This window comes from Hyperolius riggenbachi, chromosome 3 (assembly GCF_040937935.1).
Source record: "Hyperolius riggenbachi isolate aHypRig1 chromosome 3, aHypRig1.pri, whole genome shotgun sequence".
Classification (NCBI taxonomy): Eukaryota; Metazoa; Chordata; class Amphibia; order Anura; family Hyperoliidae; genus Hyperolius; species Hyperolius riggenbachi.
In genome coordinates, this window is record NC_090648.1 from 1228336 (window position 1) to 1256216 (window position 27881).

General features: G+C 52.7%; 1 protein-coding gene across 2 annotated transcripts in view; it reads left to right on the top strand.

Annotated features, from left to right (window-relative positions):
* LOC137562448 (sodium/potassium-transporting ATPase subunit beta-2-like) overlaps positions 1–27881 on the top strand; it is a 318007-nt gene that overhangs the window by 275861 nt on the left and 14265 nt on the right. For both annotated transcript variants that reach the window (XM_068273796.1, XM_068273797.1), the window contains exon 5: positions 9592–9663. In XM_068273796.1, the coding sequence (XP_068129897.1) occupies positions 9592–9663 (72 nt within the window). The remainder of the gene's footprint in view (positions 1–9591; positions 9664–27881) is intronic.

Sequence of the window (27881 nt, forward strand, 5' to 3'; positions counted from 1 at the left end):
GTGCTGTGCAGGGGGAGGAGTGCACAATGAGGACAGTGTGGGGCGGGGGGTAATCAGTGATCACATACAGGTGCAGAGGCTGCAGGGAAGCTGTGCTGTGCAGGGAGAGGAGTGTACAATGAGGGCAGTGTGGGGCGGGGGTAATCAGTGATCACATACAGGTGCAGAGGCTGCAGGGAAGCTGTGCTGTGCAGGGGGAGGAGTGCACAATGAGGACAGTGTGGGGAGGGGGTAATCAGTGATCACATACAGGTGCAGAGGCTGCAGGGAAGCTGTGCTGTGCAGGAGGAGGAGTGTACAATGAGGACAGTGTGGGGCGGGGGTAATCTGTGATCACATACAGGTGCAGAGGCTGCAGGGAAGCTGTGCTGTGCAGGGAGAGGAGTGTACAATGAGGACAGTGTGGGTCGGGGGGTAATCAGTGATCACATACAGGTGCAGAGGCTGCAGGGAAGCTGTGCTGTGCAGGGAGAGGAGTGTACAATGAGGACAGTGTGGGGCGGGGGTAATCTGTGATCACATACAGGTGCAGAGGCTGCAGGGAAGCTGTGCTGTGCAGGGAGAGGAGTGTACAATGAGGACAGTGTGGGGCGGGGGGTAATCAGTGATCACATACAGGTGCAGAGGCTGCAGGGAAGCTGTGCTGTGCAGGGGGGGGGGAGTGTACAATGAGGACAGTGTGGGGCGGGGGGTAATCAGTGATCACATACAGGTGCAGAGGCTGCAGGGAAGCTGTGCTGTGCAGGGGGGGGGGAGTGTACAATGAGGACAGTGTGGGGCTGGGGTAATCAGTGATCACATACAGGTGCAGAGGCTGCAGGGAGGCTGTGCTGTGCAGGGGGAGAAGTGCACAATGAGGACAGTGTGGGGCGGGGGGTAATCAGTGATCACATACAGGTGCAGAGGCTGCAGGGAAGCTGTGCTGTGCAGGGGAGAGGAGTGTACAATGAGGACAGTGTGGGGCGGGGGGTAATCAGTGATCACATACAGGTGCAGAGGCTGCAGGGAAGCTGTGCTGTGCAGGGAGAGGAGTGTACAATGAGGGCAGTGTGGGGCGGGGGGTAATCAGTGATCACATACAGGTGCAGAGGCTGCAGGGAAGCTGTGCTGTGTAGGGGGAGGAGTGTACAATGAGGACAGTGTGGGGCGGGGGTAATCAGTGATCACATACAGGTGCAGAGGCTGCAGGGAAGCTGTGCTGTGCAGGGGGAGGAGTGTACAATGAGGGCAGTGTGGGGCGGGGGTAATCAGTGATCACATACAGGTGCAGAGGCTGCAGGGAAGCTGTGCTGTGCAGGGAGAGGAGTGTACAATGAGGGCAGTGTGGGGCGGGGGGTAATCAGTGATCACATACAGGTGCAGAGGCTGCAGGGAAGCTGTGCTGTGCAGGGGAGAGGAGTGCACAATGAGGACAGTGTGGGGCGGGGGGTAATCAGTGATCACATACAGGTGCAGAGGCTGCAGGGAAGCTGTGCTGTGCAGGGAGAGGAGTGCACAATGAGGACAGTGTGGGGCGGGGGTAATCAGTGATCACATACAGGTGCAGAGGCTGCAGGGAAGCTGTGCTGTGCAGGGGGGAGGAGTGTACAATGAGGACAGTGTGGGGCGGGGGGTAATCAGTGATTACATACAGGTGCAGAGGCTGCAGGGAGGCTGTGCTGTGCAGGGGGAGGAGTGTACAATGAGGACAGTGTGGGGCTGGGGTAATCAGTGATTACATACAGGTGCAGAGGCTGCAGGGAAGCTGTGCTGTGCAGGGGGAGGAGTGTACAATGAGGACAGTGTGGGGCGGGGGTAATCAGTGATCACATACAGGTGCAGAGGCTGCAGGGAAGCTGTGCTGTGCAGGGGGAGGAGTGTACAATGAGGACAGTGTGGGGCGGGGGTAATCAGTGATCACATACAGGTGCAGAGGCTGCAGGGAAGCTGTGCTGTGCAGGGGGAGGAGTGTACAATGAGGACAGTGTGGGGCGGGGGGTAATCAGTGATCACATACAGGTGCAGAGGCTGCAGGGAAGCTGTGCTGTGCAGGGGGAGGAGTGTACAATGAGGACAGTGTGGGGCGGGGGGTAATCAGTGATCACATACAGGTGCAGAGGCTGCAGGGAAGCTGTGCTGTGCAGGGGGGAGGAGTGTACAATGAGGACAGTGTGGGGCGGGGGGTAATCAGTGATCACATACAGGTGCAGAGGCTGCAGGGAAGCTGTGCTGTGCAGGGGGAGGAGTGTACAATGAGGACAGTGTGGGGCGGGGGTAATCAGTGATCACATACAGGTGCAGAGGCTGCAGGGAAGCTGTGCTGTGCAGGGGGGAGGAGTGTACAATGAGGGCAGTGTGGGGCGGGGGGTAATCAGTGATCACATACAGGTGAAAAGGCTGCAGGGAAGCTGTGCAGGGGGAGGAGTGTACAATGAGGACAGTGTGGGGCGGGGGGTAATCAGTGATCACATACAGGTGCAGAGCCTGCAGGGAAGCTGTGCTGTGCAGGGGGAGGAGTGTACAATGAGGACAGTGTGGGGCGGGGGGTAATCAGTGATCACATACAGGTGAAAAGGCTGCAGGGAAGCTGTGCAGGGGGAGGAGTGTACAATGAGGACAGTGTGGGGCGGGGGGTAATCAGTGATCACATACAGGTGCAGAGGCTGCAGGGAAGCTGTGCTGTGCAGGGGGAGGAGTGTACAATGAGGACAGTGTGGGGCGGGGGTAATCAGTGATCACATACAGGTGCAGAGGCTGCAGGGAAGCTGTGCAGGGGGGAGGAGTGTACAATGAGGACAGTGTGGGGCGGGGGGTAATCAGTGATCACATACAGGTGCAGAGGCTGCAGGGAAGCTGTGCAGGGGGGAGGAGTGCACTATGAGGACAGTGTGGGGCGGGGGGTAATCAGTGATCACATACAGGTGCAGAGGCTGCAGGGAAGCTGTGCTGTGCAGGGGGAGGAGTGTACAATGAGGACAGTGTGGGGCGGGGGGTAATCAGTGATCACATACAGGTGCAGAGCCTGCAGGGAAGCTGTGCTGTGCAGGGGGAGGAGTGTACAATGAGGACAGTGTGGGGCGGGGGGTAATCAGTGATCACATACAGGTGAAAAGGCTGCAGGGAAGCTGTGCAGGGGGAGGAGTGTACAATGAGGACAGTGTGGGGCGGGGGTAATCAGTGATCACATACAGGTGCAGAGGCTGCAGGGAAGCTGTGCTGTGCAGGGGGAGGAGTGCACAATGAGGGCAGTGTGGGGCGGGGGGTAATCAGTGATCACATACAGGTGCAGAGTCTGCAGGGAAGCTGTGCTGTGCAGGGGGAGGAGTGTACAATGAGGACAGTGTGGGGCGGGGGGTAATCAGTGATCACATACAGGTGCAGAGGCTGCAGGGAAGCTGTGCTGTGCAGGGGGGAGGAGTGTACAATGAGGGCAGTGTGGGGCGGGGGGTAATCAGTGATCACATACAGGTGCAGAGGCTGCAGGGAAGCTGTGCTGTGCAGGGGGGAGGAGTGCACAATGAGGACAGTGTGGGGCGGGGGGTAATCAGTGATCACATACAGGTGCAGAGGCTGCAGGGAAGCTGGGCTGTGCAGGGAGAGGAGTGTACAATGAGGACAGTGTGGGGCGGGGGGTAATCAGTGATCACATACAGGTGCAGAGGCTGCAGGGAAGCTGTGCTGTGCAGGGGGGAGGAGTGTACAATGAGGACAGTGTGGGGCGGGGGTAATCAGTGATCACATAGAGGTGCAGAGGCTGCAGGGAAGCTGTGCTGTGCAGGGGGAGGAGTGCACACAATGAGGACAGTGTGGGGCGGGGGTAATCAGTGATCACATACAGGTGCAGAGGCTGCAGGGAAGCTGTGCTGTGCAGGGGGAGGAGTGTACAATGAGGACAGTGTGGGGCGGGGGGTAATCAGTGATCACATACAGGTGCAGAGGCTGCAGGGAAGCTGTGCTGTGCAGGGAGAGGAGTGCACAATGAGGACAGTATGGGGCGGGGGATAATCAGTGATCACATACAGGTGCAGAGGCTGCAGGGAAGCTGTGCTGTGCAGGGGGAGGAGTGTACAATGAGGACAGTGTGGGGCGGGGGTAATCAGTGATCACATACAGGTGCAGAGGCTGCAGGGAAGCTGTGCTGTGCAGGGGGAGGAGTGTACAATGAGGGCAGTGTGGGGCGGGGGTAATCAGTGATCACATACAGGTGCAGAGGCTGCAGGGATGCTGTGCTGTGCAGGGGAGGAGTGCACAATGAGGACAGTGTGGGGCGGGGGTAATCAGTGATCACATACAGGTGCAGAGGCTGCAGGGAAGCTGTGTTGTGCAGGGGGGAGGAGTGTACAATGAGGACAGTGTGGGGCTGGGGTAATCAGTGATCACATACAGGTGCAGAGGCTGCAGGGAAGCTGTGCTGTGCAGGGGGAGGAGTGTACAATGAGGACAGTGTGGGGCGGGGGTAATCAGTGATCACATACAGGTGCAGAGGCTGCAGGGAAGCTGTGCTGTGCAGGGGGAGGAGTGCACAATGAGGACAGTGTGGGGCGGGGGGTAATCAGTGATTACATACAGGTGCAGAGGCTGCAGGGAAGCTGTGCTGTGCAGGGGGGAGGAGTGTACAATGAGGACAGTGTGGGGCGGGGGTAATCAGTGATCACATACAGGTGCAGAGGCTGCAGGGAAGCTGTGCTGTGCAGGGAGAGGAGTGTACAATGAGGGCAGTGTGGGGCGGGGGTAATCAGTGATTACATACAGGTGCAGAGGCTGCAGGGAAGCTGTGCTGTGCAGGGAGAGGAGTGTACAATGAGGGCAGTGTGGGGCGGGGGTAATCAGTGATCACATACAGGTGCAGAGGCTGCAGGGAAGCTGTGCTGTGCAGGGGGAGGAGTGTACAATGAGGACAGTGTGGGGTGGGGGTAATCAGTGATCACATACAGGTGCAGAGGCTGCAGGGAAGCTGTGCAGGGGGAGAAGTGCACAATGAGGACAGTGTAGGGCGGGGGTAATCAGTGATCACATACAGGTGAAGAGGCTGCAGGGAAGCTGTGCTGTGCAGGGGGAGGAGTGTACAATGAGGACAGTGTGGGGCGGGGGTAATCAGTGATCACATACAGGTGCAGAGGCTGCAGGGAAGCTGTGCAGGGGGAGGAGTGCACATTGAGGGCAGTGTGGGGTGGGGGTAATCAGTGATCACATACAGGTGCAGAGGCTGCAGGGAAGCTGTGCAGGGGGAGGAGAGTACAATGAGGACAGTGTGGGGCGGGGGTAATCAGTGATCACATACAGGTGCAGAGGCTGCAGGGAAGCTGTGCTGTGCAGGGGGAGGAGTGTACAATGAGGGCAGTGTGGGGCGGGGGTAATCAGTGATCACATACAGGTGCAGAGGCTGCAGGGAAGCTGTGCTGTGCAGGGGGAGGAGTGTACAATGAGGGCAGTGTGGGGCGGGGTAATCAGTGATCACATACAGGTGCAGAGGCTGCAGGGAAGCTGTGCTGTGCAGGGGGAGGAGTGTACAATGAGGACAGTGTGGGGCGGGGGGTAATCAGTGATCACATACAGGTGCAGAGGCTGCAGGGAAGCTGTGCTGTGCAGGGGGAGGAGTGTACAATGAGGACAGTGTGGGGAGGGGGTAATCAGTGATCACATACAGGTGCAGAGGCTGCAGGGAAGCTGTGCAGGGGGAGGAGTGTACAATGAGGACAGTGTGGGGCTGGGGTAATCAGTGATCACATACAGGTGCAGAGGCTGCAGGGAAGCTGTGCTGTGCAGGGGGGAGGAGTGTACAATGAGGACAGTGTGGGGCGGGGGTAATCAGTGATCACATACAGGTGCAGAGGCTGCAGGGAAGCTGTGCAGGGGAGGAGTGTACAATGAGGACAGTGTGGGGCGGGGGTAATCAGTGATCACATACAGGTGCAGAGGCTGCAGGGAAGCTGTGCTGTGCAGGGGGAGGAGTGTACAATGAGGACAGTGTGGGGCGGGGTAATCAGTGATCACATACAGGTGCAGAGGCTGCAGGGAAGCTGTGCAGGGAGAGGAGTGTACAATGAGGGCAGTGTGGGGCGGGGGTAATCAGTGATCACATACAGGTGCAGAGGCTGCAGGGAAGCTGTGCTGTGCAGGGGGAGGAGTGTACAATGAGGGCAGTGTGGGGCGGGGGGTAATCAGTGATCACATACAGGTGCAGAGGCTGCAGGGAAGCTGTGCTGTGCAGGGGGAGGAGTGCACAATGAGGACAGTGTGGGGCGGGGGTAATCAGTGATCACATACAGGTGCAGAGGCTGCAGGGAAGCTGTGCTGTGCAGGGGGAGGAGTGTACAATAAGGACAGTGTGGGGCGGGGGGTAATCAGTGATCACATACAGGTGCAGAGGCTGCAGGGAAGCTGTGCTGTGCAGGGGGAGGAGTGCACAATGAGGACAGTGTGGGGCGGGGGTAATCAGTGATCACATACAGGTGCAGAGGCTGCAGGGAAGCTGTGCTGTGCAGGGGGAGGAGTGTACAATGAGGACAGTATGGGGCGGGGGTAATCAGTGATCACATACAGGTGCAGAGGCTGCAGGGAAGCTGTGCTGTGCAGGTAGAGGAGTGTACAATGAGGACAGTGTGGGGCGGGGGGTAATCAGTGATCACATACAGGTGCAGAGGCTGCAGGGAAGCTGTGCTGTGCAGGGGGGAGGAGTGTACAATGAGGGCAGTGTGGGGCGGGGGTAATCAGTGATCACATACAGGTGCAGAGGCTGCAGGGAAGCTGTGCTGTGCAGGGAGAGGAGTGCACAATGAGGACAGTGTGGGGCGGGGGTAATCAGTGATCACATACAGGTGCAGAGGCTGCAGGGAAGCTGTGCAGGGGGAGAAGTGCACAATGAGGACAGTGTAGGGCGGGGGTAATCAGTGATCACATACAGGTTCAGAGGCTGCAGGGAAGCTGTGCAGGGAGCTTTGTTTGGGGGGTGTATAAGATGCTGCTATGGGGATATAATTTGGAGTTACACCTCTGTAGACGCCCCCTTCTGTCCATACATAGCATGTGTGGCTGTCACCTTCCTGTGCTGCCACTCATGTCTCTATAATCCACAGCTCCTCCTCTTTTATAGGCCTACATAAGATGTATTATCTATGCAGAGATTATCTCTGTCATGAATGATACGGACGTCGAGACGATTAGCGATTCTGTATTGTTCCGCAAAACAGAGCAGAATGTCACTTTGTGTAAACATACAACAGATGTCTTTTCCTTCTCTTCTGAGTGAAAGCAAACCCATCACCCTCACTGGAAAATAATTCCTTGCTGGCCAGTGACTTGTTAATTAGCCAAGGGGTGTGAAACCCTAGCCTGGTTTAATATGTCAAAGGTTGTTCTGGTCACACTCAGCTGCTAATTGAGCACCAAAAGTTCCTTTCATCCAGGGGAAGCTATCTCCCCAGGGGTCCACTGCCAACCTCAGACACAGAGGCACCGCTGGGGAACAGGTTTAAATGCATATGGTTTCTTATTTCGGTCTGTTAAGCGAAAACCGTGTATAGCACAGCTATGAAATAAACCACTTCGCCGCCCGGGTACAGTATATCTACGCTCCTTTGGACTTCAGTTCCCCACCCGGAGCGTAGATATACGCACCCCCCGCTGCTACCGCCGCTGCCGACGCTGTCCGCGCTCCGGCTCGCATGTGCGCGCGCTCCCGTGATCGTGCACACCGCCGCCCGCTCGTCCGGAGATCAATGAACGGGAAAGAACAGTCCTGTTCGTTGATCTCTGCCTCCCAGCAATGATCAGCTGCTTCTATGAGAAGCAGCGCGATCATTGTTAAAAAAGCCTCCCTGAACTTCCTGCAAGCGTACTTCCTACGCTTGCAGGACGCATTTACAAAAAAATTACTGTGCCCATCTTGTGGTCAAAAAGTAAAACTACACCCAAAAACATTTTTCACATACAAATACATTATTTTAAAATATAAAATTAGCTAATTAACTCCCATACTCCCCAATTGTTACCAATTTTTTTGTAATAAAAAAATAAATAAATAAAAATTACAATAAAAAAAAACAAAACATAAATAGATTACCTTAGGGACTGAAATCTTTAAATAATTATATCAAATGGGTATAACACTGTTACTTTATAAATGATGGGCTTGTAATTAGGGATGGATGCAAAACTGAAAAAAATGCACCTTTATTTCCAAATAAAATACTGGCACCAAACATGTGACAGGGACATAATTTAAACGGTGTAATAACTGGGACAAATGGGCATATAAGTTACATGGATTTTAATTACAGTAGCATGCATTATTTAAAAACTAAAATGGTCGAAAACTGAAGAATAATGATTTTTTTTCCAAATGTTTTCCTATTTTCCCATTAAAACACATTTAGAATACAATAATTATTGGCATAATGTCCCACCTAAAGAAAGCCTATTTGGTGGCAAAAAAACAAAATATAGTTCATTTCATTGCGATAAGTAATGATAAAGTTATAGGCAAATGAATGTAAGGAGTGCTGAAAGGAGAAAATTGCTCGGATGCTAAAGGGGTAAAACCCCTCAGTTGTGAAGCGGTTAATATAGTCTTACTCGTTAAAATCTGCCCAATGTGCTGATATAAAAATCATAACCATAACCCATCCGGTTATTGGTGTATGACCCTTCTCGGGGACAGGACAGCCTAACGCACTCATGCAAGATGTCATATTAATCAGTATTTTCTGACAAGTATGAATCTGCTATCCACCTACATATGACATGTATAGTTTATGAGTTACAGTGTTCTACAATTTAAGCTCAAAATCCTCCTAGGAGGAGGTGGACTGTCATTGGTGGGTAATTCAGAGGGGGCAGGTGTTGCCACACCCCCAAACCAGCTTCATCAAAAGCACATTGCCAGCAGGCGGACTTCAGTCCTCCAAATCCCATCTTCAAGAGAGCCTGCTGCTGCTAACCACCAGAGGACCATGTGGTTAGCGGCCATCTTGGAACTGTAACATCTGCTTGGATTACAAAATATACCTAAAGGCCTATGATCCTGAAACCAAGGACTTTGCATTTCTTTTCCCTGAAGGAAGTATCCCCACACAGACTGCATTTCGGCTAAGTAAACCTTTCAGCTTTGTGTGTATATGTTAATTAGTGTATGTAAATGTGTGTAATGCATTTTTGTTATTGAAATGTTTAAAAATCATTTTACGGTTATGACCTGTTCCTGAACATACACAATCGTACTTACTCCCCCGAAACCGTTACCTTGTGTTCTAAAGTATCTTGTCTTTACAACCCGTATGCGTGAATCAGACACAGACAGACAGATCTGGCACCGATCCCTGCATACAGCTAAGGGTTAACTTACGGTGTTCGCAGTGTGCTAATATATTTACAGTCCTGTGCAGACTCACATGTGGTGGCAAGCATTTGAATTGTATGTGTGTGGTGAATCCTTTGGAGTCAGAACGCTCCTCTCGGCTAGTCGGTTCATAGACTGCGAATCCACATATGGGCATCTATGCGCAAAGCGACAGCGAGACCGAGTTTCTGACTCTGAGCGATTGACCCGATCAAGGACCGGCCCGTGCGGTCTATGACAATCTCATCTCCCATAATTCTCTCTGTTATATGCAGGTGGTACATTTCCTCCCAGAAACAATTAGCAGTTTGTCCAACACCTCCGTCACCATCAACTGCACAGGAAAGGTGAGTGCTGAGAGCTGTCATGTGATGTCTGGGCTGTCTGCCCATCTGTCATCTTCCCCCCTCCCCATCAACTGTCTGCCTGTCAACTGCCCCCTGTCTGTCATCTGCCCTCTGTCTATCATCTGCCCCCCTGTGTATCATCTGCCCTCTGTCTATCATTTGTCCCCTGTGTATCATCTGCCCCACTGTCTATCATCTGCTCTCCTGTCTATCATCTGCCCCCCACCCTGTCTGTCATCTGCCACCCTGTCTATCATCTGCCCCCCTGTGTATCATCTGCTCTCCTGTCTATGATCTGCCCCCCTGTGTATCATCTGCCCTCTGTCTATCATTTGTCCCCTGTGTATCATCTGCCCTCTGTCTATCATCTGCCCCCCACCCTGTCTGTCATCTGCCACCCTGTCTATCATCTGCCCCCCTGTGTATCATCTGCCCCACTGTCTATCATCTGCTCTCCTGTCTATCATCTGCCCCCCACCCTATCTGTCATCTGCCCACCTGTGTATCATCTGCCCGCCTGTGTATCATCTGCCCTCTGTCTATCATCTGCCCCCCTGTGTATCATCTGCCCCACTGTCTATCATTTGTCCCCTGTGTATCATCTGCCCCACTGTCTATCATCTGCTCTCCTGTCTATCATCTGCCCCCCACCCTATCTGTCATCTGCCCCCCTGTGTATCATCTGCCCGCCTGTGTATCATCTGCCCTCTGTCTATCATCTGCCCCCCTGTGTATCATCTGCCCTCTGTCTATCATTTGTCCCCTGTGTATCATCTGCCCTCTGTCTATCATCTGCCCCCCTGTGTATCATCTGCCCCACTGTCTATCATCTGCTCTCCTGTCTATCATCTGCCCCCCACCCTGTCTGTCATCTGCCACCCTGTCTATCATCTGCCCCCCTGTGTATCATCTGCCCCACTGTCTATCATCTGCTCTCCTGTCTATCATCTGCCCCCCACCCTATCTGTCATCTGCCCCCCTGTGTATCATCTGCCCGCCTGTGTATCATCTGCCCTCTGTCTATCATCTGCCCCCCTGTGTATCATCTGCCCCACTGTCTATCATCTGCTCTCCTGTCTATCATCTGCCCCCCACCCTGTCTGTCATCTGCCCCCCACCCTGTCTGTCATCTGCCCACCTGTCTATCATCTGTCCCCCTGTGTATCATCTGCCCCCCTGTCTATCATCTGCTCCCCTGTGTATCATCTGCCCCCCTGTCTATCATCTGCCCCCCTTAATGGGGCACCCATAGCTGACTAACCTATACTGGGATACCTATAGCTGGCTAACCTATACTGTGGCACCTCTGGCTGCCTAACCTAAACTGGGGGCAACTATATCTGGCTAACCTATACTGGGGCACCTATAGCTGGCTAACCTATACTGGGGGCACCTATACCTGGCTAACCTATACTGGGGCACCTATAGCTGGCTACCGATACTGGAGGGAGGCACCTATGGCTGGCTAACCTAAACTGGGGGCAACTATACCTGGACAACCTATACTGGGGGCATCTATAGCTGGGGCACCTATGTCTGGCTAACTATACTGGGGCTCCCAGGCCCGGAATTATTTCACAGAAGCCTATAAGCTCAGATGTCCTGGCACCCTAGACATCACCTTCCATCCCCCACTGAACTGCACTACAAGTGTGCTGGCTGGCCCAGCTGTCACTTCTCCCTTACTTCCATGGCCCATCATAGGTAGCTACAGGTGTCCCTTAGTCCTAGGCAGCCAGAGCTATCTTCAGCTAGAGGTTCCCTCGACTGGAAGGAGATGTGGTCAGTGGAGTGCCGAGACTCAGGTGACTAAACTCTCATTTACACCCCACTTGGGACTCTGAATAGGTTAGGTGGCAGAAAGGCCCTGGGGGAGGGGAGAGAGACACCTTTTCATCATCAGGTGCCTTATCGTAAATCTGGCCCTGGAAGCACCTATAGCTGGCTAACCTATACTGGGGGCACCTATAGCTGGCAAGCTTATACTGGGGGCACACATAGCTGGCTAACCTATACTGGGGGCACCTATAGCTGGCTAACCTATACTGGGGCACCTATAGCTGGCTAACCTATACTGGGGCACCTATAGCTGGCTAACCTATACTGGGGCACCTATAGCTGGCTAACCTATACTGGGGGCACCTATAGCTGGCTAACCTATACTGGGGCATCTATAGCTGTCTAACCTATACTGGGGCACCTATACCTGGCTAACCTATACTGGGGCACCTATAGCTGGCTAACCTATACTGGGGCACCTATACCTGGCTAACCTATACTGGGGCACCTATAGCTGGCTAACCTATACTGGGGCACCTATACCTGGTAAGCTTATATTGGGGCACTTACATCTGGCTAATCTATACTAGGGCACCTATACCTGGCTAACCTATACTGGGGGCACCTATAGCTGGCTACTTATACTGGGGCACTTACATCTGGCTAACCTATACTGGGGCACCTATAGCTGGCTAACCTACACTGGGGCACCTATACCTGGCTAACCTATACTGGGGCACCTATACCTGGCTAACCTATACTGAGGCACCTATACCTGGCAAGCTTATACTGGGGCACTTACATCTGGCTAACCTATACTAGGGTACCTATAGCTGGCTAACCTATACTGGGGCACCTATAGCTGGCAAGCTTATACTGGGGCACTTACATCTGGCTAACCTATACTAGGGTATCTATAGCTGGCTAACCTATACTGGGGCACCTATACCTGGCTAACCTATACTGGGGCACTTACATCTGGCTAACCTATACTGGGGCACCTATACCTGGCTAACCTATACTAGGGCACCTGTACCTGGCAAGCTTATATTGGGGCACTTACATCTGGCTAACCTATACTGGGGCACATACATCTAGCTAACCTATACTGGGGCACTTACATCTGGCTAACCTATACTGAGGCACCTATAGCTGGCTAACCTATACTGGGGCACCTATACCTGGCTAACTTATACTGGGGCACCTATACCTGGCTAACCTATACTGGGGCACCTATACCTGGCAAGCTTATATTGGGGCACTTACATCTGGCTAACCTATACTGGGGCACATACATCTAGCTAACCTATACTGGGGCACTTACATCTGGCTAACCTATACTGGGGCACCTATAGCTGGCTAACCTATACTGGGGGCACCTATAGCTGGCTAACCTATACTGGGGGCTCCTATAGCTGGCAAGCTTATACTGGGGCACCTATAGCTGGCTAACCTATACTGGGGGCTCCTATAGCTGCCAAGCTTATACTAGGGCACCTATAGCTGGCTAACCTATACTGGGGCACCTATACCTGGCAAGCTTATATTGGGGCACTTACATCTGGCTAACCTATACTAGGGCACCTATATAGCTGGCTACTTATACTGGGGGCACCTATAGCTGGCTACTTATACTGGGGCACTTACATCTGGCTAACCTATACTGGGGCACATATAGCTGGCTAACCTACACTGAGGCACCTATAGCTGGCTAACCTACACTGGGGCACCTATACCTGGCAAGCTTATACTGGGGCACTTACAGCTGGCTAACCTATACTGGGGCACCTATAGCTGGCTAACCTATACTGGGGCACCTATAGCTGGCAAGCTTATATTGGGGCACTTACATCTGGCTAACCTATACTGGGGCACTTACATCTGGCTAACCTATACTAGGGCACCTATAGCTGGCTAACCTATACTGGGGGCACCTATAGCTGGCAAGCTTATACTGGGGCACCTATACCTGGCTAACCTATACTAGGGCACCTGTACCTGGCAAGCTTATATTGGGGCACTTACATCTGGCTAACCTATACTGGGGCACATACATCTAGCTAACCTATACTGGGGCACTTACATCTGGCTAACCTATACTGAGGCACCTATAGCTGGCTAACCTATACTGGGGCACCTATACCTGGCTAACTTATACTGGGGCACCTATACCTGGCTAACCTATACTGGGGTACCTATACCTGGCAAGCTTATATTGGGGCACTTACATCTGGCTAACCTATACTGGGGCACATACATCTAGCTAACCTATACTGGGGCACTTACATCTGGCTAACCTATACTGGGGCACCTATAGCTGGCTAACCTATACTGGGGGCACCTATAGCTGGCTAACCTATACTGGGGGCTCCTATAGCTGCCAAGCTTATACTAGGGCACCTATAGCTGGCTAACCTATACTGGGGCACCTATACCTGGCAAGCTTATATTGGGGCACTTACATCTGGCTAACCTATACTAGGGCACCTATATAGCTGGCTACTTATACTGGGGGCACCTATAGCTGGCTACTTATACTGGGGCACTTACATCTGGCTAACCTATACTGGGGCACCTATAGCTGGCTAACCTACACTGAGGCACCTATAGCTGGCTAACCTACACTGGGGCACCTATACCTGGCAAGCTTATACTGGGGCACTTACAGCTGGCTAACCTATACTGGGGCACCTATAGCTGGCTAACCTATACTGGGGCACCTATAGCTGGCAAGCTTATATTGGGGCACTTACATCTGGCTAACCTATACTAGGGCACTTACATCTGGCTAACCTATACTGGGGCACTTACATCTGGCTAACCTATACTAGGGCACCTATAGCTGGCTAACCTATACTGGGGGCACCTATAGCTGGCAAGCTTATACTGGGGGCACCTATAGCTGGCTAACCTATACTGAGGGCACCTATAGCTGGCTAACCTATACTGGGGCACCTATACCTGGCTAACCTATACTGGGGCACCTATAGCTGGCTAACCTATACTGGGGCACCTATAGCTGGCTAACCTATACTGAGGGCACCTATAGCTGGCTAACCTATACTGGGGCATCTATAGCTGGCTAACCAATACTGGGGCACCTATACCTGGCTAACCTATACTGGGGCACCTATAGCTGGCTAACCTATACTGGGGCACCTATACCTGGCTAACCTATACTGGGGCACCTATAGCTGGCTAACCTATACTGGGGCACCTATACCTGGTAAGCTTATATTGGGGCACTTACATCTGGCTAATCTATACTAGGGCACCTATACCTGGCTAACCTATACTGGGGGCACCTATAGCTGGCTACTTATACTGGGGCACTTACATCTGGCTAACCTATACTGGGGCACCTATAGCTGGCTAACCTACACTGGGGCACCTATACCTGGCTAACCTATACTGGGGCACCTATACCTGGCTAACCTATACTGGGGCACCTATACCTGGCAAGCTTATACTGGGGCACTTACATCTGGCTAACCTATACTAGGGTACCTATAGCTGGCTAACCTATACTGGGGCACCTATAGCTGGCAAGCTTATACTGGGGCACTTACATCTGGCTAACCTATACTAGGGTACCTATAGCTGGCTAACCTATACTGGGGCACCTATACCTGGCTAACCTATACTGGGGCACTTACATCTGGCTAACCTATACTGAGGCACCTATAGCTGGCTAACCTATACTGGGGCACCTATACCTGGCTAACCTATACTGGGGCACCTATACCTGGCTAACCTATACTAGGGCACCTGTACCTGGCAAGCTTATATTGGGGCACTTACATCTGGCTAACCTATACTGGGGCACATACATCTAGCTAACCTATACTGGGGCACTTACATCTGGCTAACCTATACTGAGGCACCTATAGCTGGCTACCCTATACTGGGGCACCTATACCTGACTAACCTATACTGGGGCACCTATACCTGGCAAGCTTATATTGGGGCACTTACATCTGGCTAACCTATACTGGGGCACATACATCTAGCTAACCTATACTGGGGCACTTACATCTGGCTAACCTATACTGGGGCACCTATAGCTGGCTAACCTATACTGGGGGCACCTATAGCTGGCTAACCTATACTGGGGGCTCCTATAGCTGGCAAGCTTATACTGGGGCACCTATAGCTGGCTAACCTATACTGGGGGCTCCTATAGCTGCCAAGCTTATACTAGGGCACCTATAGCTGGCTAACCTATACTGGGGCACCTATACCTGGCAAGCTTATATTGGGGCACTTACATCTGGCTAACCTATACTAGGGCACCTATATAGCTGGCTACTTATACTGGGGGCACCTATAGCTGGCTACTTATACTGGGGCACTTACATCTGGCTAACCTATACTGGGGCACCTATAGCTGGCTAACCTACACTGAGGCACCTATAGCTGGCTAACCTACACTGGGGCACCTATACCTGGCAAGCTTATACTGGGTCACTTACAGCTGGCTAACCTATACTGGGGCACCTATAGCTGGCTAACCTATACTGGGGCACCTATAGCTGGCAAGCTTATATTGGGGCACTTACATCTGGCTAACCTATACTAGGGCACTTACATCTGGCTAACCTATACTGGGGCACTTACATCTGGCTAACCTATACTAGGGCACCTATAGCTGGCTAACCTATACTGGGGGCACCTATAGCTGGCAAGCTTATACTGGGGGCACCTATAGCTGGCTAACCTATACTGGGGCACCTATAGCTGGCTAACCTATACTGGGGCACCTATAGCTGGCTAACCTATACTGGGGCACCTATAGCTGGCTAACCTATACTGGGGGCACCTATAGCTGGCTAACCTATACTGGGGCATCTATAGCTGGCTAACCTATACTGGGGCACCTATACCTGGCTAACCTATACTGGGGCACCTATAGCTGGCTAACCTATACTGGGGCACCTATACCTGGCTAACCTATACTGGGGCACCTATAGCTGGCTAACCTATACTGGGGCACCTATACCTGGTAAGCTTATATTGGGGCACTTACATCTGGCTAATCTATACTAGGGCACCTATACCTGGCTAACCTATACTGGGGGCACCTATAGCTGGCTACTTATACTGGGGCACTTACATCTGGCTAACCTATACTGGGGCACCTATAGCTGGCTAACCTACACTGGGGCACCTATACCTGGCAAGCTTATATTGGGGCACTTACATCTGGCTAACCTATACTGGGGCACATACATCTAGCTAACCTATACTGGGGCACTTACATCTGGCTAACCTATACTGGGGCACCTATAGCTGGCTAACCTATACTGGGGGCACCTATAGCTGGCTAACCTATACTGGCGGCTCCTATAGCTGGCAAGCTTATACTGGGGCACCTATAGCTGGCTAACCTATACTGGGGGCTCCTATAGCTGCCAAGCTTATACTAGGGCACCTATAGCTGGCTAACCTATACTGGGGCACCTATACCTGGCAAGCTTATATTGGGGCACTTACATCTGGCTAACCTATACTAGGGCACCTATATAGCTGGCTACTTATACTGGGGGCACCTATAGCTGGCTACTTATACTGGGGCACTTACATCTGGCTAACCTATACTGGGGCACCTATAGCTGGCTAACCTATACTGCGGCACCTATACCTGGCTAACCTATACTGGGGCACCTATAGCTGGCTAACCTATACTGGGGCACCTATACCTGGTAAGCTTATATTGGGGCACTTACATCTGGCTAATCTATACTAGGGCACCTATACCTGGCTAACCTATACTGGGGGCACCTATAGCTGGCTACTTATACTGGGGCACTTACATCTGGCTAACCTATACTAGGGCACCTACATAGCTGGCTACTTATACTGGGGGCACCTATAGCTGGCTACTTATACTGGGGCACTTACATCTGGCTAACCTATACTGGGGCACCTATAGCTGGCTAACCTACACTGAGGCACCTATAGCTGGCTAACCTACACTGGGGCACCTATACCTGGCAAGCTTATACTGGGGCACTTACAGCTGGCTAACCTATACTGGGGCACCTATAGCTGGCTAACCTATACTGGGGCACCTATAGCTGGCAAGCTTATATTGGGGCACTTACATCTGGCTAACCTATACTAGGGCACTTACATCTGGCTAACCTATACTAGGGTACCTATAGCTGGCTAACCTATACTGGGGCACTTACATCTGGCTAACCTATACTGGGGCACCTATAGCTGGCTAACCTATACTGGGGCACCTATAGCTGGCTAACCTATACTGGGGCACCTATACCTGGCTACTTATACTGGGGCACCTATACCTGGCAGGCTTATACTGGGGAACTTACATCTGGCTAACCTATACTGGGGCACCTATACCTGGCTACTTATACTGGGGCACCTATAGCTGGCAAGCTTATACTGGGGCACTTACATCTGGCTAACCTATACTGGGGCACCTATACCTGGCTACTTATACTGGGGCACCTATACCTGGCTACTTATACTGGGGCACCTACACCTTGCTAACCTATACTGGGGCACTTACATCTGGCTAACCTATACTGGGGCACCTATAGCTGGCTACTTATACTGGGGCACCTATACCTGGCAAGCTTATACTGGGGCACTTACATCTGGCTAACCTATACTGGGGGCACCTATACCTGGCTAACCTATACTGGGGCACTTACATCTGGCTAACCTATACTGGGGCACCTATACCTGGCTAACCTATACTGGGGCACCTATAGCTGGCACAGGGGTGGAGGGAAGCACATGTGAACTTCTATGGGGTGTGTGAGGGGTGTGACCTGTGTTAAGGGGATGGATTTATGGCTTAATAGGCTCCTAAACTGTAAATACGACCCTGTTGATATCAATTCATATCTTTAAAGGCGTCATCAATCAAAACAAGCCACCCCCCCCCGTTCTACTTACCCGGGGCTTCCTCCAGCCCCTTGCAGCCGACATGTCCCATGCTGACAGCTCCGCATTTAGCCATTGGCCCGGGATCCCCACCGGTGCAGAGGCCGACCTTGAGGTCATCCTCTACTGCGCCCATGCGAGCGCCGCTGTCAGTCACGCCCATGTTGTCCGTGGTGTACTGCGCAGACACAGAGCTACTGCACCCGCGTGGTACACCGCATACAACGTTGAGTTGATTGACAGCGGCGCTTGCACAGGCACACTAGAGAAGGTCGGCCTCTGCACCTGCTGGGACCCGGGCTGGCGGCTGCGGTGCGGAGCTGCAAGGGGCTGTAGGAAGCCTCGGGTAAGTAGAATGGAGGGGGGGGGGGCTTGTGTTGATTGACAGCAGCACTCGCACAGGCGCACTAGAGAAGGTCGGCCTCTGCACCTGCTGGGACCCCGGGCTGGCGGCTGTGGTGCGACGCTGCAAGGGGCTGTAGGAAGCCCCGGGTAAGTAGAATGGAGGGGGGGGGGCTTGTGTTGATTGACAGCGGCGCTCGCACAGGCGCACTAGAGAAGGTCGGCCTCTGCACCTGCTGGGACCCCGGGCTGGCGGCTGCGGTGCGGAGCTGCAAGGGGCTGTAGGAAGCCTCGGGTAAGTAGAATGGAGAGGGGAGGGGCTTGTGTTGATTGACAGCGGCGCTCGCACAGGCGCACTAGAGAAGGTCGGCCTCTGCACCTGCTGGGACCCGGGCTGGCGGCTGCGGTGCGGAGCTGCAAGGGGCTGTAGGAAGCCTCGGGAAAGTAGAATGGAGAGGGGAGGGGCTTGTGTTGATTGACAGCGGCGCTCGCACAGGCGCACTAGAGAAGGTCGGCCTCTGCACCTGCTGGGACCCGGGCTGGCGGCTGCGGTGCGGAGCTGCAAGGGGCTGTAGGAAGCCTCGGGTAAGTAGAATGGAGGGGGGGAGTGGCTTGTGTTGATTGACAGCGGCGCTTGCACAGGCGCACTAGAGAAGGTCGGCCTCTGCACCTGCTGGGACCCGGGCTGGCGGCTGCGGTGCGGAGCTGCAAGGGGCTGTAGGAAGCCCCGGGAAAGTAGAATGGAGGGGGGGAGGGGCTTGTGTTGATTGACAGCGGCGCTCGCACAGGCGCACTAGAGGTCGGCCTCTGCACCTGCTGGGACCCGGGCTGGCGGCTGTGGTGCGGAGCTGCAAGGGGCTGTAGGAAGCCTCGGGTAAGTAGAATGGAGGGGGAGAGGCTTGTGTTGATTGACAGCGGCGCTTGCACAGGCGCACTAGAGAAGGTCGGCCTCTGCACCTGCTGGGACCCGGGCTGGCGGCTGTGGTGCGGAGCTGCAAGGGGCTGTAGGAAGCCTCGGGTAAGTAGAATGGAGGGGGAGGGGCTTGAGTTGATTGACAGCAGCGCTCGCACAGGCGCACTAGAGAAGGTCGGCCTCTGCACCTGCTGGGACCCGGGCTGGCGGCTGCGGTGCGGAGCTGCAAGGGGCTGTAGGAAGCCTCGGGTAAGTAGAATGGAGGGGGGAGGGGCTTGTGTTGGTTGACAGTGGCGCTCGCACAGGCGCACTAGAGAAGGTCGGCCTCTGCACCTGCTGGGACCCGGGCTGGCGGCTGCGGTGCGGAGCTGCAAGGGGCTGTAGGAAGCCCCGGGTAAGTAGAATGGAGGGGGGAGGAGGGGCTTGTGTTGATTGACAGTGGCGCTCGCACAGGCGCACTAGAGAAAGTCGGCCTCTGCACCTGCTGGGACCCGGGCTGGCGGCTGCGGTGCGGAGCTGCAAGGGGCTGTAGGAAGCCTCGGGTAAGTAGAATGGAGGGGGGAGGGGCTTGTGTTGATTGACAGCGGCGCTCGCACAGGCGCACTAGAGAAGGTCGGCCTCTGCACCTGCTGGGACCCGGGCTGGCGGCTGTGGTGCGGAGCTGCAAGGGGCTGTAGGAAGCCCCGGGTAAGTAGAATGGAGGGGGGGGGCTTGTGTTGATTGACAGCAGCGCTCGCACAGGCGCACTAGAGAAGGTCGGCCTCTGCACCTGCTGGGACCCCGCGCCGGCGGCTGTGGTGCGGAGCTGCGAGGGGCTGTAGGAAGCCTCGGGTAAGTAGAATGGAGGGGGGAGGGGCTTGTGTTGGTTGACAGTGGCGCTCGCACAGGCGCACTAGAGAAGGTCGGCCTCTGCACCTGCTGGGACCCGGGCTGGCGGCTGCGGTGCGGAGCTGCAAGGGGCTGTAGGAAGCCTCGGGAAAGTAGAATGGAGGGGGGAGGGGCTTGTGTTGGTTGACAGTGGCGCTCGCACAGGCGCACTAGAGAAGGTCGGCCTCTGCACCTGCTGGGACCCGGGCTGGCGGCTGCGGTGCGGAGCTGCAAGGGGCTGTAGGAAGCCTCGGGTAAGTAGAATGGAGGGGGAGGGGCTTGTGTTGATTGACAGCGGCGCTCGCACAGGCGCACTAGAGAAGGTCGGCCTCTGCACCTGCTGGGACCCGGGCTGGCGGCTGCGGTGCGGAACTGCAAGGGGCTGTAGGAAGCCTCGGGTAAGTAGAATGGAGGGGGGAGGGGCTTGTGTTGATTGACAGCGGCGCTTGCACAGGCGCACTAGAGAAGGTCGGCCTCTGCACCTACTGGGACCCGGGCTGGCGGCTGCGGTGCGGAGCTGCAAGGGGCTGTAGGAAGCCTCGGGTAAGTAGAATGGAGTGGGGAGGAGGGGCTTGTGTTGATTGACAGCAGCGCTCGCACAGGCGCACTAGAGAAGGTCGGCCTCTGCACCTGCTGGGACCCGGGCTGGCGGCTGCGGTGCGGAGCTGCAAGGGGCTGTAGGAAGCCCCGGGTAAGTAGAATGGAGGGGGAGGAGGGGCTTGTGTTGATTGACAGTGGCGCTCGCACAGGCGCACTAGAGAAGGTCGGCCTCTGCACCTGCTGGGACCCGGGCTGGCGGCTGCGGTGCGGAGCTGCAAGGGGCTGTAGGAAGCCTCGGGTAAGTAGAATGGAGGGGGGAGGGGCTTGTGTTGATTGACAGCGGCGCTCGCACAGGCGCACTAGAGAAGGTCGGCCTCTGCACCTGCTGGGACCCAGGCTGGCGGCTGCGGTGCGGAGCTGCAAGGGGCTGTAGGAAGCCTCGGGTAAGTAGAATGGAGGGGGGAGGGGCTTGTGTTGATTGACAGCGGCGCTTGCACAGGTGCACTAGAGAAGGTCGGCCTCTGCACCTGCTGGGACCCCGGGCCGGCGGCTGTGGTGCGGAGCTGCAAGGGGCTGTAGGAAGCCTCGGGTAAGTAGAATGGAGGGGGGAGGGGCTTGTGTTGATTGACAGTGGCGCTCGCACAGGCGCACTACAGAAGGTCGGCCTCTGCACCTGCTGGGACCCCGGGCTGGCGGCTGCGGTGCGGAGCTGCAAGGGGCTGTAGGAAGCCTCGGGTAAGTAGAATGGAGGGGGGGAGTGGCTTGTGTTGATTGACAGCGGCGCTCGCACAGGCGCACTAGAGAAGGTCGGCCTCTGCACCTGCTGGGACCTGGGCTGGCGGCTGCGGTGCGGAGCTGCAAGGAGCTGTAGGAAGCCTCGGGTAAGTAGAATGGAGGGGGGAGGGGCTTGTGTTGGTTGACAGTGGCGCTCGCACAGGCGCACTAGAGAAGGTCGGCCTCTGCACCTGCTGGGACCCGGGCTGGCGGCTGCGGTGCGAAACTGCAAGGGGCTGTAGGAAGCCTCGGGTAAGTAGAATGGAGGGGGGAGGGGCTTGTGTTGATTGACAGTGGCGCTCGCACAGGCGCACTAGAGAAGGTCGGCCTCTGCACCTGCTGGGACCCGGGCTGGCGGCTGCGGTGCGGAGCTGCAAGGGGCTGTAGGAAGCCTCGGGTAAGTAGAATGGAGAGGGGAGGGGCTTGTGTTGATTGACAGCGGCGCTCGCACAGGCGCACTAGAGAAGGTCGGCCTCTGCACCTGCTGGGACCCGGGCTGGCGGCTGCGGTGCGGAGCTGCAAGGGGCTGTAGGAAGCCCCGGGTAAGTAGAATGGAGGGGGGAGGGGCTTGTGTTGGTTGACAGTGGCGCTCGCACAGGCGCACTAGAGAAGGTCGGCCTCTGCACCTGCTGGGACCCGGGCTGGCGGCTGCGGTGCGAAACTGCAAGGGGCTGTAGGAAGCCTCGGGTAAGTAGAATGGAGGGGGGGGGCTTGTGTTGATTGACAGTGGCGCTCGCACAGGCGCACTAGAGAAGGTCGGCCTCTGCACCTGCTGGGACCCGGGCTGGCGGCTGCGGTGCGGAGCTGCAAGGGGCTGTAGGAAGCCCCGGGTAAGTAGAATGGAGTGGGGAGGAGGGGCTTGTGTTGAAAGAAAACTGATTTCCAAAGCAATGCCCATGTTTTCCTATGGCACCTTTCACACTTCAAGCGTTTTAACTGAAATCTTTTACACAATGCACGGCTATGGAAAAAACGCATACTACTAACGCGTACTAACTGGTTAAGTGTAAATGGGCCCTGAGGGGGAACACATGTTCATACAGCTATATAGTTCATCTGTCCTATAGGGGTAAGGGGCGAGGCTTGCCCAATTGGTATGCTGCCATGCTATTGTCTGCAACCTGGGTTGTCAGTGGTTAGTTTTGTTACTATATCATCCTAACCTAGCACTGCATAATATTTCACATTAACCTCCTTAGCGTTACGGATGAGCTCAGCTCGAACAGTAACGCCGCTGTGCACCGCTCAGGCACCGGTGGGCCAATTTGCATTTTTTTTTTCAAACACACAGCTAGCACTTTGCTAGCTGCGTGTTTGTTTCGATCGCCGCCGCTCGCTGCCAATCTGCCGCAACCCGCCGCGAAAGAGGCCCCCCCGCAGACCCCTTGCGCACCCTGGCCAATCACCGCCAGGCTGCGCTATGGGGTGGATCGGGTCTCCCTATGACGTCATGACGTCGATGACGTCATCGCGATCATCGTCATGGCAACGAGGGAAGCCCATACAGGAAATCTCATTCAGAACGGGATTTCCTGTTGCGTGATAGCGCCGGCGGCGATCGGAGGGTACGGGAGGACACTGCAGGGAGGGGGGAAGCATGTAGCTAGCGATAGGCTAGCTACATGTTAAAAAAATACCTTCAAAAAACCCTCCCACGGCCGTGCGCCGCAATGTTTCAGAATGCCAGGGAGGTTAAAGGAGAACGCTATAAGGCAAACTTTAACAGCTGGTTGCTGAAAGCCACACATCATCAGCTCTGCACAATCTCTCACCTGTACATCTCCCCACTAGTTACCAGGTACCTATCCAACCACAAACTCAGATCTGCATATGGTTATTACCTCCTCACACTCACATATACAAGATTTCACACGTGCTTCACCCTCCTCTGGAGTGCCCTTCCACAACACGTCTGTCACTCTCCAACCTTTGTTACCTTTAAACGCTCTCTCAAAACTCACTTGTTCCGACAAGCATATGCTATACCTCAGGATATCCCCCCTTTTATCATAAGGCTAAGTTGTACACCTACTAGATATCCTAACACACATTGCCTCTACTAGGTGTCATTACTGTATACCACCCCACCTCTCCTTTACCCCTTATCCGTGTAAAAAAGAAATTAGGCTGGCAAAGATCGAAGCTGAAAATCAAATCGCTAGGGATATCAAATCTAACCCAAAAAAGTTTTACAAGTACATCAACTCTAAAAAAAGAAAGGTTGACTGTATAGGAATCCTAAAGGATGAGGGTGGGAACTCAATGGTGGACGACCAAGATAAGGCAGAGTTATTAAATGCTTTCTTTGCTTCTGTCTTCACAAAGGAAACAGCACTGTTGCAAATTACAGAGGCAGAAGAGTCTCAATCTTCTAACTGTAATATTAAATACTTAACGCAGGAAGAAGTAAAGGCAAGACTAAATAAATTAAAAATAGACAAGGCACCTGGCCCGGATGGCATGCATCCTTGGGTCCTAAGAGAATTAAGTTCAGTTATAGCTAAGCCCCTTTATCTTATCTTTTGTGACTCTCTTGCAACTAGCAGAGTCCCAGTGGATTGGCGTACAGCCCACGTTTTCCCATTATTTAAGAAGGGCAAAAAATCTGATCCAGGAAATTATAGACCTGTAAGCTTAACATCAGTTGTATGCAAACTATTTGAGGGGTTACTAAGAGATACTATACATGACTTCATAGTAGAAAATAATCTGATTTCTCAGCATCAACATGGGTTTACTAAAGACAGGTCCTGTTTGACGAACATGCTCAGCTTTTATGAGGTAGTGAATGCTAATATGGATATTGGGAATGCTGTAGATGTGATATACTTGGACTTTGCAAAGGCCTTCGACACTGTTCCCCACAGAAGTCTGGTGCAAAAGTTGAGGATGCAAGGACTGGGGAAGAGTTTGTGTGCATGGATAGGGAACTGGCTAATGGACAGAAAACAAAGAGTTGTGGTCAATGGATCATACTCAAAATGGGAGACTGTTAGCAGTGGGGTCCCACAGGGATCTGTTCTGGGTCCAGTGCTCTTCAATTTATTTATTAATGACCTAGTAGATGCAGTAGTGAGCAATGTTGCTATTTTTGCAGATGATACAAAATTGTGCAGAATCATCAACTCTCAGGAAGATAGGGACATACTGCAACAGGATCTGGATAGGATGGCTATATGGGCACATACATGGCAGATGAAATTCAATGTTGACAAATGTAAAGTCATGCATTTTGGACGTACTAATGGTCTAGCACCATACAAAATAAATGGGATACAGTTGGGGGCATCAAACTTGGAGAAGGACTTAGGAGTACTCATCAACAACAAGTTAAATAATCGTACTCAATGCCAAGCAGCTGCAGCTAAAGCTAACAAAATCTTGGGATGCATTAAAAGGGAAATAAAAACTCGAGATGCTAGCATAATATTGCCCCTGTTTAACTCTCTAGTAAGGCCACATCTGGAATATGGAATTCAGTTCTGGGCACCACATTACAAAAAAGATATTGCAGTTTTAGAGCAGGTGCAGAGACGAGCAACAAAATTGATACATGGGATGGAAGGTCTCACTTACCAAGAAAGGTTAGATAAACTGGGTTTATTTAGTCTAGAGAAAAGACGCCTTAGAGGAGATCTCATTAACATGTATAAATACATTAGAGGGCAATATAATAGCTTGGCGGATGAGCTTTTTGTCCCTAGGCCTTCTCAAAGGACTAGAGGACATGAGCTGCGCATGGAGGAAAAACGTTTTAGCCATTTATTTAGGAAAGGGTTCTTTACAGTAAGAGTGGTTAAGATGTGGAATGCATTGCCACAGGAAGTCGTTATGGCAAACTCTATACCTGCATTTAAAGGGGGCTTAGATGCTTTCCTTGCGTTGAAAGACATCCATGGCTACAATTACTAGGTAATGCCTAATGATGTTGATCCAGGGATTTTATCTGATTGCCATCTGGAGTCAGGAAGGAATTTTTCCCTTTTGGGGCTAATTGGACCATGCCTGGTGGGGTTTTTTTCGCCTTCCTCTGGATCAACAGGGATATGTGGGGGACGGCTGGAGTTGTACTTTGTACTGGTTGAACTCGATGGACGTATGTCTTTTTTCAGCCAAAATAACTATGTAACATTGTAAGCTCACAAGGTCACGGTTCTCTCACCCTTTAGTGGCTTGGAAATTGTCATACATTGTATTCATCATGTTACTTTTGTCACTGTCATTACCAGCTCTGTATTGTGTATATTGGTGTACATCATCGTCTGTATTATTATGTACCCCATGATCATTTCTTACTTTGTACAGCGCCATGGAATATGTTGGCACTTTATAAATCAATAATAATGATATGTGCTATAAAGTCTTGTATAGCATCTCTTATGCTGGGCCAGCGGCGCGTCCCCGCTTGTCTCCGCGAATCGATCCCCACTCGTCCCCGCTTGTCTCCGCGGATCGATCCCCACTCGTCCCCGCTGGCGCTCCTTATCAGCCGCTCGATTCCCCGCTGTTGTCCACCCGCGGGGATCGAGCAGGGAATCTATCCGCGTGGTGATCGGACCTGTCGGATATTATCAATCGAGCCATCAGTGGCTGGAATGATAAGGAGGAAACTCACCGTGTATGCCAGGCATTAGAATACCTTCATTTACACACCATTAATGTACTGCTTACAGGTCTGTAGCTTCCCACTTCTGATGTTTCTCCTTCAGCTGTACACCAGTCACAGGAAACTGACCCACTTGAAAGAGAATCATAAAAAATAAGATAGTATGGCCTATTGATAAGTAAACTCAGCTCCCTGAATACCCAGGGGTGGATGGGTCAGGTGCCTTATCTATCCTGATTTTATCTAAGCATCCCTGCACACCTTCCTGTCTTATGCCAAGTACACACCATACAATTTGCTGTAAGATTTTTCTGTTTTGTGGAATTAGATTATTTTCTGTAAGTACTGGTAGAGACTGGTCATTATCTCTGCTGATTTGTCTTCTGGTTATCTCCTGCTGAGTAGAACAATGCCTGATTGCTAGGCAGATAGATGGTTAGATAGATCTATCTGGCAGGTAAATCTTAAGGTGGCCATACACTGGTCAATTTGCCATCAGATTCGACCAACAGATAAATCCCTCTCTGATGGAATCTGATCAGAGAGGGATCGTATGGCTGCCTTTACTGCAAACAGATTGTGAATCGATTTCAGCCTGAAACCGATCACAATCTGTGGTGGTGGTGCTGTCGCTGCCCCCCCCCCCACATACATTACCTGCTCCGCCAGGGCGTGTCCCCACTGTCACCACTGTCTTCTTCTCTGCTGGACTCTGGGTTCCGGCTGGCTTCACTTCTTTCTGTACAGGGAAGTTCAAACAGTAGAGGGCGCTCTACTGTTTAACCATTTCTGACGTCCGGGCGGCTGCTCTGCCGCGGTGCCGCGCTTCGGCACGCTCCCGCGCGCAATCGCAGGCACGCCCCCGTGCTGTCCCCCGGTAGCCCTGGCATCAGTGAACGGGAACATGGTTCCCGATCAACAATCCGTCTCCCCAGCAGAAAAACCGAAGCGCTCTTACAAATGGCTTCAGTCTTTCTGCACGTAAAAATGTCCACGTCCCCCTTGTGCTTCTGCTTAGTGAGAAGCACAAGGAGGAAAAAAAAACTCAAGGTGGCCATCTTGTGGCCAAATAGTAAAACTACATCTACATATTTTTTATATTGCAATTTACACATATAATAACATTAAAAATAAACTGTTTATTTCCCACACCAAAATATTACCCAAATAAAATTTTTAATGGGAAAAAAAAATTACAATTAAAAAACAAAAAAACAAAAAGACATAAATAGTTACCTAAGGGTCTAAACTTTTTAAATATGCATTTGAAGGGGGTATACTACGAACATTTTTTAAATTATAAGCTTGTAAATAGTGATGGACGCAAGATGGAAAAAATGCACCTTTATTTTCAAATAAAATATTGGCGCCATACATTGTGATCGGGACAAAATTTAAATAGTGTCATAACCGAGACAAACGGGCAAATAAAATACATAGGTTTTAATTATGGTAGCGTGGATTATTTTATAATGAATTTTT